The 18,541-nt window shown below is 48.6% G+C and overlaps 1 protein-coding gene across 1 annotated transcript; it reads right to left on the reverse strand.

Annotated features, from left to right (window-relative positions):
* Positions 1–10,451: 10,451 nt before the first annotated feature.
* LOC120699157 (bidirectional sugar transporter SWEET4-like) lies at positions 10,452–15,397 on the reverse strand. The gene is made up of 6 exons (XM_039983043.1): positions 15,145–15,397; positions 14,280–14,316; positions 13,725–14,103; positions 13,137–13,256; positions 10,829–11,018; positions 10,452–10,780 (listed from the first exon to the last, which is right to left on the reverse strand). Exons 1-6 carry the CDS (start codon positions 15,185–15,187, stop codon positions 10,695–10,697), a joined length of 855 nt encoding a protein of 284 aa, XP_039838977.1. The 5' UTR covers positions 15,188–15,397; the 3' UTR covers positions 10,452–10,694.
* Positions 15,398–18,541: the final 3,144 nt, after the last annotated feature.

The raw sequence follows: 18,541 nt of genomic DNA on the forward strand, positions 1-18,541 counted from the left end.
TCGGTTGTGAGAGGTCTTGTGCTCACCTCACCGGAGTGGTGAAGAGCAACTCTAGTGAAATCGAGGTGTGGAGCGGTTCCTTGATTCAAGCCGGCTCAAGATCAAGAGGTTCTTGATAGAGGAGCGGTTGATTCTTGGAATCCACCTCAACGTGGATTAGTGGTGACCGGCAAGTCATCGACACCACGGAATAAATTCTTGTGTCAAGCTTGGTTACTTCTCTTGCTCTCTTTAATTCTTGCTTTTACTTTGAGCAATTTACTTTACTAGAGCTTGATTTGTATCTTGTCACCCTAGGTTGCAAACCCATCTAGAGATTGTTATAGCTTGACATAGGGCTTTCCTTTGTTACTAATTAAATTTATCTAGTGTTGTTGGCTTTAGATTTTAAACCACCTATTCACCCCCCCTCTAGTCGGTGTTCTTGATCCTACAAACCAGGTAACCTTCGGCAGTTCGTCTACCCATTTTCCTTTTTTCAGTCCGAACATGCATTTTTTGATGGCGTTGAAAATTATCCCGTTTGCTCTTTCCACAGCACCATTGGACTGAGGGTGATACACTAATGCAAAAATGACCTTTGTTCCTACCGAGTGACAGAATTCTCTGAACAGTTGAGAATCAAATTGCTTCCCATTATCAACGGTTAGTTCTTTTGGCACTCCGAACCTGTAGATTATGTTTTGCCAGAAGAATTTTTGACTGCTTCGGAAGTGATGTTCACTATTGGTTTTGCCTCTATCCATTTTGTGAAGTACTCCACTGCAACTACATCATATTTGTAGTTGCCTTGAGCCGTTGGTAGTGGGCCAACCAAGTCCATGACCCATCTTTGGAGTGGCCATGCCGGAGGTATGAGTTGTATTGATTGCGAAGGTCTATTTGATTTGGGTGCCATCATTTGGCATCCTTCGCAAGTTTTGACTATCTTCTCAGCATCTTTCAATGCAGATGGCCAAAAGAATCCTTGCCTGAAGGCTTTGGCAACCAGAGGTCTTATGCCAATGTGTGATCCGCAAAGTTCGGAGTGTATTTCCTTCAGTAGTTCCTGGCCTTCGGCCGTCGTTACGCACTTGAGCCAGGGGGCGACCACTCCAGATTTGTAGAGTTCACCTTCGTACAAGGTGTAGCTTCTTGCTCTTTGAAACATTCTTTTTCCTTCCTTTTCATCCACAGGCTCGAAGTGTCCCCGAAGGTATGCCATGATTAATGACCGCCAATCTTCGCTTGAAATGACGTTGACTTGTTTTGCTTTTTCTTGCTTTGTCGAGGGTTTTGTAATTTTCTCGTAGAAAACATCCGGAGGTAGTGGTTCTTTGCGAGCAGCAGCCTTTGCTAGCCTGTCAGCTTCGTCATTCTAGCTTCTTGGTATGTGAATGGCAGTGAAACCTTTGAAATATTTTTCCATAGCTCTTACTGCATCTAAGTACATTTTCATTTCTGGCTTCTTTGCTTCTGACTCCTTTTCCACATGGTCGGTGATGACCTTTGAGTCGGATTTGATGACGAAGTTTGGATGACCCAAGGCCTTCATTTTCCTGAGGCCTAGCAGCAGTGCTTCGTACTCTGTGGTGTTGTTTGTGCAGGGGTCTGGTTCACTGCATTCAAGGCGCGCGGCGTATCTTAGCTTTGCACCCGAAGGTGACTGAATAATTGCCGTGACGCCGACTCCTTCGTTGCACCATGCACCATCACAGTGTACAGTCAAAGGTTCAATTGGGGCTTCTGTATCAAAGGTTGGCGAGGTCCAGTCCACCACGAAGTCTGCCAAAACCTAGGATTTAATGGCTGTTCTTTTCTCGAAGTCAATGTAGTGCTCTGAAAGTTCTGAGGCCCACTTGCTTATTCTTGCTGAAGCTTCTCTGTTGAGGAAAAGGTCATGCAGTGGTTGGTCAGTGATTGCTACTATTTTATGACCTTCGAAGTAGTGTCTCAATTTTCTTGATGCCATGACGACGGCATAGGCAATTTTCTGTAGCTCTGAATAGAATAACTTTGAACTAGAGAGTGCCTCTGAGGCGAAGTATATAGGCAGCTATTTTTGCCGACCTTCGATTGTTCTTTCCACCACCAAAGCTGCGCTAACGGCTGTTTGTGAAGCAAATGTATAGAGCAGAAGAGTTTCTTCGGGGTTGGGTGAGGTCATCTTGGTCAAATTTTCTAAATATTTCTTTAATTCTCTAAATGCTTTCTTCTGTTCTTCTCCACACTCAAATTTGCTGGAGCTCCGGAGGGTTTTGAAAAATGAAGAGCTTCGGTCTGCTGATCGAGGGATAAATCTGTTTAATGCTGCGATTCTGCCTGTCAGCTTCTGCACATCTCTTACGGATTGTGGCTCTTCCATGTTTTGGAGTGCTTTAACTTTGTCCGGGTTTGCCTCTATGCCTTTTGTTGAAACAAGGCATCTGAGGACTTTGCCTTTGTCTATCCCAAAGACACATTTTTCGGGGTTCAAACTGAGGTTCGCCTTCCGAAGGTTAGCGAAGGTTTCGGCCAGGTCTGCCACATGTTTCTTTCTTTCTGCACTAGTGACCACTATGTCGTCGACATAGGTCAGCACATTTTTTCTGAGTTGAGGGCCCAGAACTTTTGATGACATTCGTGAGAATGACTGTCCAGCGTTTTTCAAACCTTCGGGCATCCCGACGAAACCATATGTTCCAAAAGGGGTTGTGAAACTAGTTTTTTCCTCGTCTTCTCTCTTCATCCATATTTGATGGTACCCAGAGAAGCAGTCTAAGAGTGACATTAATTGGCTGTTTGATGCATCATCAACAACTTTGTCGATCCTTGGTAAGGGGAAATCGTCCTTCGGACAAGCTTTGTTTAAATCAGTGAAATCTATGCACATTCTCCATTTGCCATTTTTCTTCTTAACTGGCACAGTGTTGGTCAGCCATGTAGGATACTTTACTTCTCTTATGACCTTCGCATCAAGAAGCCTTTGAACTTCTGCCTTCACTGCTGCGACTTTGTCGTCAAACATCTTGCGAAGCTTCTGCTTCTTGGGCTTTATCTTCGGATCAATGTCCAGTTTATGTTCTATGATGTCTCGGCTGACGCCGCGAAGGTCATTTGCTGACCAAGCGAAGACATCCTTGTTTTTGTTTAGGAACTCCAAGAGTTCGCACTCTTCTTCTGGCTCGAGAGCTGCACTGATTGTTACTTGCCGGTCTGGCAATAGCTTGTCAAGTGGTACTTTTTTTACTTCGCACTCTTGTTGGAATGTTTCTTCTTTGTCCCTTTTTGGCTCTTTGAGTGGCGGGGGTTTCTTGTCAGCTTCGACCAAATGGACGTTTCTTTGTCCGGGAGCGACACCCCGCTCGATATCTCTGGCCAATTGCTGGTTGCCTTGGACTGTGATTACTCCTTTGATTGCAGGCATTTTCGTGAACAGATAGAGCTGATGGATGATTGCCTCAAATTTGTTGATGAGGCCACGGCCGAAGATTGCATTATATGGGTAGTTCATTTCCACGACATCGAAGGTTATTGACTCAGTCCTTGGGTTTGAGAGGTCCCCGAAGGATACCGGGAGGGTTATCTTTCCCAGGGCGTTCACTCGTTTACCCCCGAAGCCAATGAGCGGGATATCCGCTGGCTGCAAAAGGTTGCGATCGATGTTCATGCGATCAAAGGTACTTGAAAAGATGATGTCTGCGGAGCTTCCCGTGTTGACCAGATTTTTTCTGATGGTCCAGCCTTGTATATTGGCTTCGATGACCAATGCATATGTATGGGGAAAGCTGAGCAGGTTTACATCTTCTTCAGAAAACACTACGGGCATGTGAGACCATTGCGTTTTCTGGATGGGTCCATCCACCATGATGGAATGAACTTGTCGGAAGTAGTTTCTTCATTGTTTTTTGTTCTCGAATTCTAGGGATGATCCTCCGGATATTGGTATTATCCTGCCGAAGGTTGGTAGTGCTGCAGGCTGGGCATTTTGGCTAGTTAGGTTTTCTTGTTTGAGTGGGGGTCCTAGCGGAGGTGGGGCAGCTCCTCTTGAGTTGCTTGAGCTGTGGACGGGGGAGGCAGCCTTGGTTGGTTTTGCTACGGGGGTTGCCAGTTGATGGGATATGGATTATAGCCGAAGGTTGGCACTGTTTGGAACGGAGGGTTAAATGTTGGTTGCGGAGGTTGGAATTGCAGTGTTTGCTGGGTAGGCCAGCTGGTGTGCGCTACGAGTTTGGCATTCTTTTCGGCTTCCATTCTTTGAAGTGTCCTTTTCTTTTCTGGACACTGATTAGTTCGGTGGCCAGCATCTTCCCCATGAAAGTGACAGAATAATTTCTGCGAACCCTGCGAAGGTCCGCGGACTCGGCCTCTTCCTCTTCCTCGGCCCCTGTTGGACCATCCTCTTTGATGGTTTTCTTTGGAGTTGTTGTTATCTTGCTCCTTCGGAGGTTGTGTGGGTGGGGGGATTATGTAGGGATCAAGTTCTTCTGGTTGATCCGTATCTTGCGAAGGATCAACAGGTAGTATGTACTGATTTTGCTGATTGGTATTTGCTTGATTGTTTTGTTGACAGCTCAGCTGTTGCCTCATTAACTTTCTTTGTTCGACCCTTCGCTTGTGGTCTGCTTCAGACTTTGCATATTTTTCTACCTCTGCATACAATTCTGACAGACTTCTTGGTGGCTCTCTGTCAAGATGGGATGCCAATTGGCTTGGGAGGAGACCTTCGATGAATTTGGCTATTGCGTCTTTCTCAGAAAAGTTTGGAGTTTGTGCTTTTTTCTGCACAAATCTCCGAAGGTACTCAGGTAGTGGCTCTCTGTCCATCTGTATGCAGCTGAATTGTTGTAAGGTGTTGATAGACAGTCTTTTGAAGACTTGAAAGTCATGCTTGAGTTTTTCCTTGAGTTGCACCCAACTTTGAATTGAGAGGGGCTGAATGTAGGAATACCAGTTTGCAACTGGGCCTTCGCATGCCATGACAAAGGACTTTGCCATGATTGGATCATTTCCGCCAGCTGAAGCGATTGTAGCTTCGTAAGTCATTATGAATTGTGTAGGATCGACTGACCCATCATATTTTGGGAGTTGGACTGGCTTATAGCCGTATGGCCAGGACGTTCGCTGCAAGGCAATTGACAGTGGTGAAGTTGAGTCAAATGGAGGGTTTGGTTGGAAGTGTTGATCTTGATATATGTGAGTTGTCTGGCGAAGGTCTTGACCTTCGTTATATCTGGAATGTCCAGCAACTGTGTGGGTATTTGAGGGCTCTTGCGGTTGTCCAACTTCTTCATGCATTTTCTGGATTTCTGCTTGCATTTCTATCACTTTGCATTTTGCTTCAGCCTGTCTCTGAGCTTGCTCGACTACTCTCTTTCTGGACACCAGTTGATTGGCCAAGTGAGCTTTCTTCATCTCTAGGGCGCGAAGCTGGAGGTTGAGTTCATGGTGCGCGTTTTGTTCAAGCTGATCATCTTCAAGCTGGGAGGAGTTGTTTAGTGTTTCAGCTTCGGTTGTAGTTGTTGCTGCTGCTGTTTTTTGCCTGCTGCCGCAGTCTTTTTGGCCTGAATAGCACGTTCAGCTTGGATACGCTTTTCTTTCTCAGCCAGCTGGGCGAGAGTTGGTTCGATTGGAGAAGATTGTCCGATGGGGACTTCGTGAAGGTTTGAACCTTCGGCATCAGGAGCGCCCTGGTTAATAGTTTTCTTTCTTTGTGGGGCCATCGTAAGGTGAATTTCGAGCTAAGAACACGGGTGGACGCGTCTGTTGGGATCTTCAGCTCGATCACCAAACAGAGGAAGTGAATTACGGACGAAGGTTAAAACAAACAGAGACAAGTCACACAATGAAAAAGGCACTGTGGATTGCCCCAAAATGTTCCAACCCGTACAACGTTGTGTGGGGGGTATTTATACCCCCAACCTCATTACATCACTCCTGAAATGCCCCTCCGGTCCCCACGAAGGTTAAGAGATTACATCAGGGGGTTTTTGGTAATTTCCCTAGGTTGGACAGTCCGACTTGAATACTCCTACTCGGATTACATGTTTCTTGACCTTCGGTGGACCTTCGGTAGTGGTGCTCGACCGGCTCCGTGTGGCGCCGCCTTCATCGTTCGCCGCTCTTGAGTCGTCCCCTGCACCCGAAGGTTCTCGTCATGACCTCCGAGAACATGACCCCGAGTGGTTGTTGAAACCTCCGGGTTCCGTAGTGTGCGGTGGCCCTCAGCGACGACTTTCGACAAGCTTCGAGAGACTTCTCCTTTTCTCGTCCGTCACCTTCGCGCTGCCCGAAGCACCCCGAAGATTAGGGCATCACCTTCGGACGCCGGACCTTGGCGAGCTCGTTGATGCTTCGTATCTTCGTTAGACCTTCGCTCAACCTTCGGGTCGACCCACCCTCGCGAAGGGGCGATCCCCAACATGCACAATTTGCACGGAGAGATTGATTTGCACCTGATTTGTTCCCTTAAACAAAATACATTCCACAAAAGTGAACGGAGAGAGTAGAATGTATCGGCAGGGCAAGGTAGTGTCATTTGTGTAAAGCAGAAGGCTTTTTTTTAGCAAATCAGCAGGATATCTAGCTCACCGCCTCATCAACCATTAAAATCAAATGAAAAGAAGTCCTCGACGGAGATCCAAAGCCAGTCTTCGCTGTCCCAGCAGATGCATCATGTATGCAAGTACGTACGCTTCTTTTCTTCTGCGTTTGTGGCCTTGTCGTCAACGCAAATCCCATCCGTCAAGCAGAGATCCTGGCACGGCAGCTCTGTCAGTTTCGTGACGTGAGTAGAGGAGAGCAAGCACCGTGCCACCATGACAAGCCAGTCACCGCCCCCAGTCGAACACTGTGCAGCGGCATAAGGCGAGCGGTCGCAGCAGTGACCTCCTGCAGCACAGCAAGGCTCAAGAGCCAATGATGATGCCACACCCACGACTGTTATGTAGCTTTCAGCAAAGACCAAACGTGTTCAGCGCAGTACGCCGGTGTCCTGCAACACAAGGCGCCGTGCACGCACAGCACAAGACCAGCACTGGACTGCCTGAAGACCCGAGAGCCGTATGTCCCCAAGCAAGATCGGTCGCCAAGGCGAGCTCAGGCATCATTTGCAGGATCTCTCATCGCAAGAATAATTGCAAACAGACAGACTGACGGATGATTCGTCAGAGGATTATGACCAAGCGACCATCCTTGTCTGCTTTGCTCCCTTTGCTGAACTGATGCATACGCTACCATGTTCCCAACCAACCATCGAGCTTCCAAGCGACGTGCAAAGAGAAGGCGGCGAGATCCGTTTTGGGCTCAGCAGAATGACTGACCGGTTTCAGAAAACAATATCCATGGAGGCTCCATCGCTCTCGCGTCTCGGCAGCAGCAGGTAACAGAATCCCGATTCGTCTTTGGCCGTCGCCCCTCATCACGCAAGCCTGTTCGTTCCCTTTTGCCTGGACGGTTGCGGCGTTGCCGGATCGGTGAAGTCCGGTCCTGGCACGGCTGCTCTCCCCATCAGCTTCTCGACGCGATCAGCTAGCCATCGCCGTCCGACCAGTCCGCGGCACGGGCTCTTGGCTTGCGTACCAGCCGGACTAGAGGCCCGCAGACAGTGAGTCAGTGACCACAGTCCACGGGACAGAGAAGTGTCTCGGCAGCGTCCAAGAGGCGTCAATAATTGGTTAATAAGCAGATGTTGTCGTCAAGGTCGGTCGGATCCTATTCGAATAGTGCCGTCGGTGAAACTGATCGACTGATGGAGCTCACCTTGGACTCAATCCCATGTCGCCATCAGAATCAGGGTGTGTGGTCGTGACCAGTTTCCTCGCGAATTTGGGGGCGGCCCACATCCACATCGCAGTTTCACCTTCACCTCATCAGCGATCATTACCTCCATGGGTTGCTCTCACCGTTCACCAGGCGGTCTCACAAGTCACAATAACAAGAATATACAACTGATGTACAAGTCCGTAGAAAGTCAGAACCTGTCAATGTGTTGAACGCAGAAAATACAAGACAGATACTTTTTCTTATAAAAAAATACGAGACAAATTATTTTTTTCTTTATTACCAATCTTCAATTCTTCTTGATCAGCAAAATACACTTCAATAATTAATGTGTTCTGAATTATTTTCAGCACCGTCTTTCAGGTTACAACAGATAAGAAAAACAAAAATATAATAAATAAATAAAACACTGAGAACTACAATAATACTAAACTAAAATGGGCTTCCAAATTGCTGTTGATTAAGCTCATATAGCCCATGGTCCAATAATAGTCAAATAGTAGTCAACTGGTTAAGCTCATGTTACCTACACCTTCCGTCCCATGAAGAGTGTAATTCCAGATTTTTTTTCAAACATATTAGTAGTAGTGTGAAAAGATTCTTATGCCCTCATTAGTTTGCCACATGCAGTTGATTTTGATATATAATTCAAATCTGACCACTTAATTAGGCCGGTAGTTGAGATCCAATATTTATAATTGCACTTTTTGTGAAAAAAATTGAAAAGGATTGCACTTTTTGTGGGACCAAGGAATACGTCGTATCAAAGTCAAAGTGTTCCAGTTCATTAGGGTATGCATATATGCAATTGATAGAGCTCACGTAGCCTTGGTCATGTAATAGTCAAATAGTAGTCAACCGAGTAGGCTCAGGCGGCCCTTCATATTTGCAGGAGAGGTCTTACCTGTTAGGAGTTGAAATTCTACAAATATCATGTTAAAATAAACTCATAACTCAGATTGCACAACTACGACAGGTCTAACTGGTCAACTTGACCGGTATGACTGGTCTGCCTTTCTGGGTCAAATCTTTCCAAAGTTATATAACTCTCTCATCGGAATTTCAATTCGAACGTTCTATATATGCATTTTGATTATCTCGACCAGAGCTACATAATGGGTCAAACCTCCCGCGCGCGCCCACTGCCGCCGCCACCACGCCGGATCGAATCGAGGCCGTCTGCTTCGCCTCCGCCGCGCCACCGTCCAGCCCGCCGGGAACCCGCCACCGCGACCGCCGCTTCCCCGCGCCGGATCGAATCGAGGCCGGGTTGCCCGGCTCCTCCAAGGGCTGCGACGCCGGGGGGGCGCGCCTCGCCTCGTCTGCGGAGGGGGCAGAGGCCGGGCCGCAGGGGAGGGGCGCCGCCCCGTGCCCCCGCCGCTGAGAGAGGGAGGGAGGAGGTCGACGCGGCCCGCCACACGCCGCCCCTCCGCCTCCCCCGTGCGGCCCCCGCCGCGGCCTCGCGCGGCTCCGGCCGCCGCAGCCAGGCCCCTGCACGGGCGCGCGCCGCGGCCACGGCCAGTCGGCCACGCGTGGGCACGCGCCGTGGCCACGGGCCGCTCCGGCCGCCGTCGCCAGGCCTCTACGCGGGCACGCGCCGCGGCTACGCGCGGCTCCGGCAGGGGGAGGGGCCGCCGCCATGGCTCGGCGAGCTCGAGGCCGAGGTGGGGAGAGAGAATGAGAGGGGTGGGGAGGAGAGAGAGAGCGACGGGGTGGGGAGAGAGAATAGGAGGGGAGGGGGAGGGAGATAAAAAAAATTTGACGCGTGGGTCCCGCGGCTGGAAGTTGGGATAGAGGATGGATGGATGCAGCGAAAATAGATATAGATGAGAGAATCTGAATGATCAGGACATGAATATTCTTTTAGGGAAGGAAAATAGAGAAGGATGAGTGTGGATTGCCTAACATTGCATGCAGAACCATCCCGTAAAAAACAGTTAACTGATTAAGCTCATGTGGCCAAAGTCATATCCTAATCAAGCTGTGTCAAGGTTATATCCTAATCAAAGACTCCTCTGTCACGGGTACTTAATATTAAAAAATTACTTATAAATTACAAAAGTAAAATTGTAACTATAAAACTACTAATCAAGACAAATCTTGACATTATTTCCACGTCCAATTTTTTTTTTGAAAGAACTTCCACGTCCAAATATTATGAGACATATTATGAGACATCTTGTAAACGTATCTATGCCTGGAGAGAGTAGTACGTGCCAATGGGCCATGGCTACCCCTCTAAAAAATCCGACTTGAGGGGCAGGGAAGCTATCATTTTATTTCGCCGAGCCATATGCAACGTCTGAACCAGGATCACGTCGTCATAACAGAAAATGGTGTCAATTACGGTACCTACCCAGAAAATGGTGTCAATTACGGTACCTACCCAGTCAGTACATTGAATGGAGAACATGTTAGCCAGGCTAGATAGTTTTCACCAAATTTTATCCCCCTCTCTTTTACTAGCTAGTAGAATGGTGAAAGCAGTACTACTACTCAACATGGCACGTGCTCAACAGAGGGCAGGACACGCAAACAGCAGGTTTGTTTTTGCACAAAATATTTTTTTTAATCCTCTGCGAGCACCATGCTCGGATTTACAGCATAGAAGAGTACGAAGAGGAAAAAAGAAAGGTAAAAGAAGGCAGAGCATTAGCTTTCAAAAAGAAAAAAAAGGAAGGCAGAGCATTCGAATAGTACTGGGAAAAAACGACTCGAAGAAAGCAGCTAAAGGCTGCGTCAGAACAAGCAAAAGGCCCTTCAATAACAGCAGCTGTAACACCGCGCCAGGAGATGATCATATGCGATTAAAACAAGGTGCAGTGCAGCCCTTGTTCTGCAGTTTTCTCATGACGTTTTTTTTCCCTCTCTCTTCTTCATGGTTACTAGTAGTAGTAGGGTAGGAAGCAAAATCTAAAACCAGAGCGGCGGGGACGACGGCGACAGCAGCACATTTATCTTAGGATGCGTAGGCATCGATCGATCCATTCCATCCCTTCGGGAAGGAGAGAGAAGGACGGTGGCCGCTGCTTGATTCTCCCCGGTCGCCGCCGGAACGTGCCCCCCCCCCCCCCCCCCCGGCATCAGGAGCCGCCGGTGTTGGCGGCGGCGGCGTTTGGGCCGCCGGGCCTGGCGGCCGCGTCGACGACGACCTCGGTCATGGCAACCTGGCCGGCCTTGCGCTTGCGCGCCTCGATGATCTGCTGCGTGGACTTGTAGTAGATGGCGTAGAGGACCAGCTGCGCCACCGCGAAGAGCACGCCCAGCCCGTTGGGGATCTGCGAGGCCACACAAAGGCAGATTAGTAACTGATTAATAAGTACGTGATGATTTATGCAAATGTAATGAGTTTTAACCTGGCTTGAATTGGTGATTGTTGGTGCTGTGGATGTGAGTTTGGTGGGTGGGTTAATGCCCAATCAATAGAAGAAAGAAAAGGATTCAAGAAGCAGTTGGTAGGAGAGTACTGTACAATTACAAGTGTGTGCATGGTAGCCTGATGCTATGCAAGGGGCACGCGATGCAGCGCAGGGGCCTGGACTGTAGCGTGGGCTGGAGGAGCAGGGCCTTGCCCGTGTCCTAGAGGATAAGACTTGTGTCGTGTACTACTGCGGCTGCCGCGTTGGGCACGGTGCCGCAGCCGTCAGATACGGAGGCGCCTTTTTTAGATTTGACAATTATTATCTCATTAATTCGTCTAGCAAATTATAGACAAATTATGTAATTAATTATTTTATTTAGCTATATTTAATATTTCATGCATGCGTTGAAAAATTTAATGTGATGAGAAATCTTGTAAAGTTTTAGAATTTTGAAGGCAACTAAGGCCCTGTTTAGTTGGTGAAAGTTGTTGGTTTTGGTACTGTAGTACATTTCGTCGTTACTTGACAAATAATATTATAGACTAATTATGCTTAAAAGATTAATTTCGTACTAATCAATTAGACTGTGTAATTAATTATTTTTTTAATTATATTTAATACTCTATGTATGTGTTCGAATATTCGATGTGATGGGTTACGGACCTAAACAAGGCCTGAATGGAGAAGATAGATAGAGCGCCGGTCCAGGGACGATCCACCTGTGCAGCTTTTGGTGATGGATCGGTCGACAGGGCCAGAAGATGATGATGGACGCGATGCAAGTTGCTCGAATTGAAGGCGCGCGCATCGATCGACCAACCCGTCCGTGTGTGTTGTGGATAACGGGCCGGATGGAGCCGGACGCGATCCCCGGCGGCCGTGGTCCCTGGCCCGGCCGTGCGTTCCGTGGCGCACGGCGCCGCGCGCGACCCTGACGACCAAACGGCTTGGACCTCAACGGCTCTGAAGACCGTCGCGGACTGGCTCGAACTGCTGCTGGGTGCTTTTCCGACGGCGACGCGCGATTGATACGGTTGCACGTTGCCATCAGCCAAATGCCAAAATGATCGATGACGCGGGCAAAAGCCCCGGCGCCCAAGCACGCCACCGCCAGTCCCGTCCGGCGGAGCCCAAGCCGACGCCAGCGCGCCGCGCCACCCACCGGCACGTCGCCGTCGCCGGCCGCGCGCGCCGCCCCCCACCCGCGTGGCTGTGACAGCCGGCCGGAGCCGGATTGGGCGCCGCGACCGCGACGGCGCGGTGCGTGAGGGCGGTTTGTGAGATGCGACGCGACCCGGCCGGGCTGGGGCCGGGGCTGCTTCGCTGGTCAGGGAGGTCATCCAGCCATCACTGGTGGTTCACGGGGTCGGGTTGTGTTCAGGCTCGGCCCCGGCCACATGCGGCGCCCCCAGCACCCGAGTCACAGGTACCTAGTTCGAAGCTTGCTGTCGCTGCATGAATTTGGAGGAAAAGCCAAGGGCTGGAACTGGACACCCGACGCCGGTACCAACTTGGCGCTCCGTGCCAACCTCTGCTCAAGGAGCAAGAGCCCGGCGGCACCATGCTAGTCACGGAACTACTCTGCCTGTCACGCTGCGCGCGTGCTGCCCCTGACTGAGCGCAACGCCCACGGGTGGTTACACGTTACGCGCATGTGCCACGGCAGCAGGGGAAAGGGGAAGCCGTTGCCGGGCCTCCAAGTCCAAGGGGAAGGGAAAGGCTCCTGCCGGCCAGCCGGCTGCGCGCCCATGTGGCCCGGCGGTGTAGTTTTAAAGGAATACGGTTACCGAGCCCCGTTCTGCTATTGCTCTGTTTTTCATTCACTGCTCAGAGCACACATGGCTGGCTCGCCCTGCTGCAGTGCAGGAGGAGATTTTTGGTCACGGTCTTTGTATAGTCGCTGACAGATTCCTTCCTACTGGTAGTGGTAAGGTAGTGCTAGTGCTAGTGTTTGTGCTGCCGCCCTACCGACTGCTGATAGGGTGAATCGAACTGGAAGGAAAACTTGGGGAACAGGGATGATTGGTTGCTTACGGTGATGTAGAGGTCGAATTTGATGAGCGCGTAGGCGGTCCAGCAGATGCCGTTCACCAGGGATGCCAGCGACAGGAACAGGGGCATGTACTCCACGCTCTTCGTCTGGATCACCATTTTCTGATTCGTACAAAAAAAAAGGGCAGGCAACACACGTGAATAAAAAGACGCGTTAGTATGACATCAGCAGTGAAAAAAAATATATGTCAAAATCGGAACATGTGAAAGAAAGGCGCCAAGTTGTGCAGTAACAAGTTGTGGGTCGTTTCATGAATACAAGCCCCAGTAAACAGAGAACTGATTTCTCAACAGCAGCAAAGGAAAAGAGTAGGAAGGACACACTAGCCAGTTCACAAGAAACGACGACAGGGTTGCATGCGTACGTGTGTGGTTTCTTTATTCTGTTCTCCACAAACTTAGATTGTGATTAAATCTAAAATAACAGCATCTTCTTTTCCTATGCTAGGCTCTCATCCCCACCAGCTGCAGTAATTTATTAATCAACGAGTGAATGAAACAAAAAAAAAACAATGACGCCGACAGCCACCTACGACACCACACCACAGCAGCAAGCATGCACGCACGTACCATGACGGCGAGCGGCGCCGCGTACATGCCGGTTCCGAAGAGGACGCAGAGGACGCCGACGATCATGGACCTCTTCCCGTGCGAGTGCGCGAGGGTGAGCACCATGGCGGCGACGGCGCCGACGAAGGCGACCTCGGCGGCGAGCAGGAGGAGCACCTTGCGGCGGGCGGCGTCCGCCGAGTAGAGGAGGAAGAGGGCGACGTAGGTGAGCTGGATGGCCATGCCGGTGCCGTTGATGGTGATGACGAGCATGCTGTGCGGGTGCACCGCGGGGAGGCCGTACAGCACCCACATCATGCAGTTGAGCAGCGTCGCCACGTACGGGATCGCCGAGTACTGCTCCACCGCCCGCTTCTTCCAGATGCGGTAGAACGTCGGCCTGCACGTACGTGCACACGCACGTCGTCAGCTTCACCCTAATCCGTGGGGCTAATTACAGTAGCATTTAATGTGGAGGGTGCTTATTTATTTGTCTGGTGGTAGATGAGCAGCAGCAGTGACGACGGCATGCAGGTCATGATGGATGGATGGATGGATGGATGGATGGATTCTTACACTGGGGAGAGGAAGAGCACGAGGGCGGTCCCATTGCCTGCAAGATACCCACATGATTTTAAGCATGCATGTCAGTATTTTGTTATTCCAATTTTGTTTGGGCCAAACTTTAATCGTGTTGGTCATTGATGATTGCAACTAGTACAAATTGAAGAGGACTTGACATGAAGCCTAGATAGTATTATTATGGGTGTGTTTAGTTCATTTTGCAAAAACTTGTAAAGATGTAAACAGGATATTTGAAGTATTAAATGAAATTTATTTGCAAAACTTTTTACATAGATGGGTTGTAAATCGCGAGACGAATCTAATGATGCTAATTAATCCATGTTTAATTAATAATTAGCGGATGGTTACTGTAACATCACTGTTGCAAATCATAGATTAAGTAGACTCATTAGATTCGTCTCGCAATTTACAGTTCATCCATGCAAAAAATTTTATAAATAGACTTTATTTAGTGCTTCAAATTAGCAAGATTCTATTTCACTTTAATGCGTTTATGACTTTTTTGCGTTTACATGTAAAAATGACTAAAAGGAAAAGCTTAGCTCGTCAACAAGATAGTAGTATGTCTGTAACGGCTTTGGGCACCAGGCCAAAGCAGAACAAAGAGAGAGAGAGACGAGAAACCAGACACGGAGAAGGGAAATCACAAATTTCAGAGGAAGAGGATGGGAGGGAAGGGAAGCTGCCAGAAAAGATGCCGGCACGGCCCCCATGACACGGGCGGCCAATGGCGTCTGCCGCGCGCCGGCACCAGGCTACCAATAATCCTGACGCGAGAGCGCGCTCCGTGCGCAGCGCGGCAGGTGCATGCCGGGGAGGCCTCGTGCGCGCAGATGTCGTTCGTCAAGAGACTCACCGATGACGCCGATGGCCGTGCGGATGGTGTCGGCCGTGACCATGGTCGGCGGCGATCGAGCTCCCCGGCTTCGGCGGGGACGGAGCTCGCTCGGTTGCTTGGCGACGAGGGAGGTGGGGAGGAAATGCGGTGGCCGGAGCCGGGACGGTTCGGAGGAGGAAGAAACGAAAGAGCTGAGCTCCACCCCTCCCCTCTCCCTCTCTCGGGGTTCTTGGTGAGTGACGGGAGCGGGCGAGCGAATGTGGCCTCCAGAAGGCACCGAGCAGGCCCGCTTAAATAGGCGGGCGGAGGGAGGACCACGCAGGCCTCGCCGTGGCCGTGGCCCCACCTCCACAACCCACGGCTCCGTCGTCTCTATCTATATCTAACAAACGCAAACACTCTCCTCTCTCTCTCTAACCCAGCCTTTCTCTCTAGCCTAGCGTGTCGTTTTTGTTCTGCTCCTCTCTCACTCTAGCCAGGCTCCCTCCCGGCCCAAGGAATCGGAAAGCGGAGCCAGTCGGCCGGCCGTGGGGGTCGCTAGGCCACCTTTCCCCATTTCCTTTCTCGTTTTCTTTTCCATTTTTGCTGGTTTCAGTTTCATTTTCTGTTCGTATTTTGATTTTTTTCTTTCCAAGTTGTGTCGTTGCGGCTCAGGCTGTTAATGGTTTGGGCTGAGCCCAATTTTGATGGTTTGGTTTTGCTACTTAGTCTTATTTGGTTTGGTGGCAAATGAGCTAAGATATTTACTAGTCTGGTTTGGTTTGGTTTAGCTAGTATAATGGATTGGTTCAGTTCGGTTTGTCGTCACAAGCTAGCAAGGCTTGCGCGCGCCTAGCATGCATCGGCCAGCCGCAGGTCAGGACTCAGGACCTCGAGGTGACCCGCAGAGACCGTGGCTGCCGCTCCCTCACGCTCATGAAGCAAACCATGGTCATAAGCAGTTCGACTGGTTTGAAAATGCAATCCAGTTTGGTTCTGGTTTGGTTTTTGCAGTCATTGGATTGGTGTGGTGTGGTTTAATTGATAAGCATACTACTAATTGGTTTGGTGCGGTGTTGGTTTGGATTTTACACCATTAGCAGCGTGAGTTGCGGCGAAGCTTCGCAGCAGCAGCGTCTGAGTACCGTGTGCGTGCAATCTTTGCTCATGTACTCGATCGAGTGCACACTATGCGTGGTAACCGTCCACTTTATTATCTCCATTCTCCAGGGAGCAGCTAGACCTTTCGATGGTCGATCGACGGCGCAGATGGGAGCAACGGATGCCTAGAGCGGTTTTGTACCATCATTGGTTCTTCCCTTTTCAAGGATGAGGATTCCATTAGCATTAGTAGCTGCAACGCATCCGTGGCTTGCTCTGGTATCCATGTTTGATTAGAGTTGACTTTTGGCGCATCAGATTTTAGTAAAGCTTGTTTTTTTTTCATTCAGCTATATTGTCAGCTATATGTACGTGGATGTCACTGCATTGAATATCCAGATCACCATGGTTGAGTTTAATGATCAGTTGAACTAAATTCATGTTATCCAGGTACTTCTCGTCTTTGGATATCACTGGATGGTATCCAGCAATTATCCTGTCCACATAGAAGATAATGAAAGTATTAAATTCGCACTGATTGTGTCAATATGTTTAGAAATGGATTATTTAAACCAAATCTTGATGCATTCATCGCTATGTCAGAATACATATATTAGTGACGGGTGTAGACCAACATTAGTGACGGCTGATCTGTGTCACTAAATTTTCGTCAGCGATGTGAACCACATTGGTGATGTAGGAAAAGCAGTTGCTAATGACTCACAAAGGTGACGGCGGTAGAATTTACACATCACTAGCTAATGACACACAAAGATACCGGCTATAAGGTTTGCTTGTCACTGATGATAAAGAAAGGTGATGTCGATAGAGTTTACCCATCACTAATGATAAAAAGGTGACGGCTGCAAGAGTTACACGTCACTAATGAGAAGATGTTAGTGACCCATCTTTACCAACACATGTTACAAATGTTAAATTAAAAAAATAAAAAAGATAGGATATAAAATATATCTTGTGTACATCACAAATACACATGTTTTATCTATCATATACATCAAAAGTAAACAAATTTCATCCATTCGACATTCTTGCCCCTATTTCAAAGTGAAAAGGTGATTTTGCCTCTATTTTTTGAACTTTGTGAATTTACCCCTGTTTTTTGAAAACGAAGGTAGAGTTTGCCCCTATTCCGTGGAAGGTAGTTAACGATGTTAAAATTGTTTTGAAAAGACCAATTCGCCCTTGCAGATTTTCCCCTATCTGAATTTGGTGATTTTATCCCTATTTTGAATAGAACAATATTTTTACAGGTCTGAAAGGAACTTTCTCTATCAAATTCAAACCAGATTTTTATAACTTGCAAAAAGGACAGCAACATAACACAACATGATAAGTTCAAGTTCACATAACTTGCACAACACACACATATATGTCCACCAAAATCAATAGATCACATTCCATCATGTCCAAACAGAGGTACCATCATGTCCAGATTGCATATCTCTGTAATTTAACCAACAAATCACAACACTGAAATATGAAATTAGCTAAATCTATCTAGAGGCCATATCTAATTTGCCCTCCTACAAACAATTTCAATCCACACGATTTGAATCACAGCATAAATTTTACTTGAATTACTGTAATGGCCTGCTGCCGCCCTCGTGACCCCACACGCGCACCTGTTGCTGTCGTGCCTCACGTCCCCATGCATGCGCCTGCTGCCGCACTGCCTCGCGCCCCCACGCGTGCATGCTTGCCTGGCCCGGTGCTCACGCCCGCTAGCCTAGTCCTGCCTTTGGTCGCGCTTGCCCAAATCCGCCGCCTCTGCCTGCTAGGGTTAAGGAGAGGCACAGGATTGCAAAGTGAATCTGCGAAATGAGAAGGGAGAGAGACGAAAATAGGATTAATGGTACGAACATCTTTTCCCAGTGCCCTCAGTTTTTCTCCGATTTATTTTAATTGTATTACTCGACATACACCTAATGGTGTGAAAGGGAGAGGCAAACAGAGTCTCCATTTTAATAAAGTTGGGGTAAAATCACACAACTCAAAAAATGAGGGCGAACCATTAGAGTTTGAAACAGGAGCAAGAACGTCAAATTTCCTAATGTATATTCAGCTGGCATGCATTACTATTCCTCTGTTCTAGTTGGCATTACAGACGACGACAAATCATTTTCGTTCTGGCTAGTTGTAGACACCCATGATGCTTCCTATCATCGCAGGGACAATGATCATGTTGCGGAGATGGCTCCTCACAAATACACATGTTTTGATTAGAGTTGACTTTTGGCGCATCAGATTTTAGTAAAGCTTGTTTTTTCCTTTCAGCTATATTGTTAGCTATCTGTAAGTGGATGTCACTGCATTA

This window comes from Panicum virgatum, chromosome 1K, assembly GCF_016808335.1.
Source record: "Panicum virgatum strain AP13 chromosome 1K, P.virgatum_v5, whole genome shotgun sequence".
Classification (NCBI taxonomy): Eukaryota; Viridiplantae; Streptophyta; class Magnoliopsida; order Poales; family Poaceae; genus Panicum; species Panicum virgatum.

Coding starts and splice junctions, on each gene's coding strand:
- LOC120699157 (XM_039983043.1), bottom strand. CDS start 15,187: ATGGTCACGGCCGACACCATCCGCACGGCCATCGGCGTCATCG. Junction 14,317..15,144: donor CACGGCCATCGGCGTCATCG/GTGAGTCTCTTG, acceptor GGTATCTTGCAG/GCAATGGGACCGCCCTCGTG. Junction 14,104..14,279: donor GTGCTCTTCCTCTCCCCAGT/GTAAGAATCCAT, acceptor ACGTACGTGCAG/GCCGACGTTCTACCGCATCT.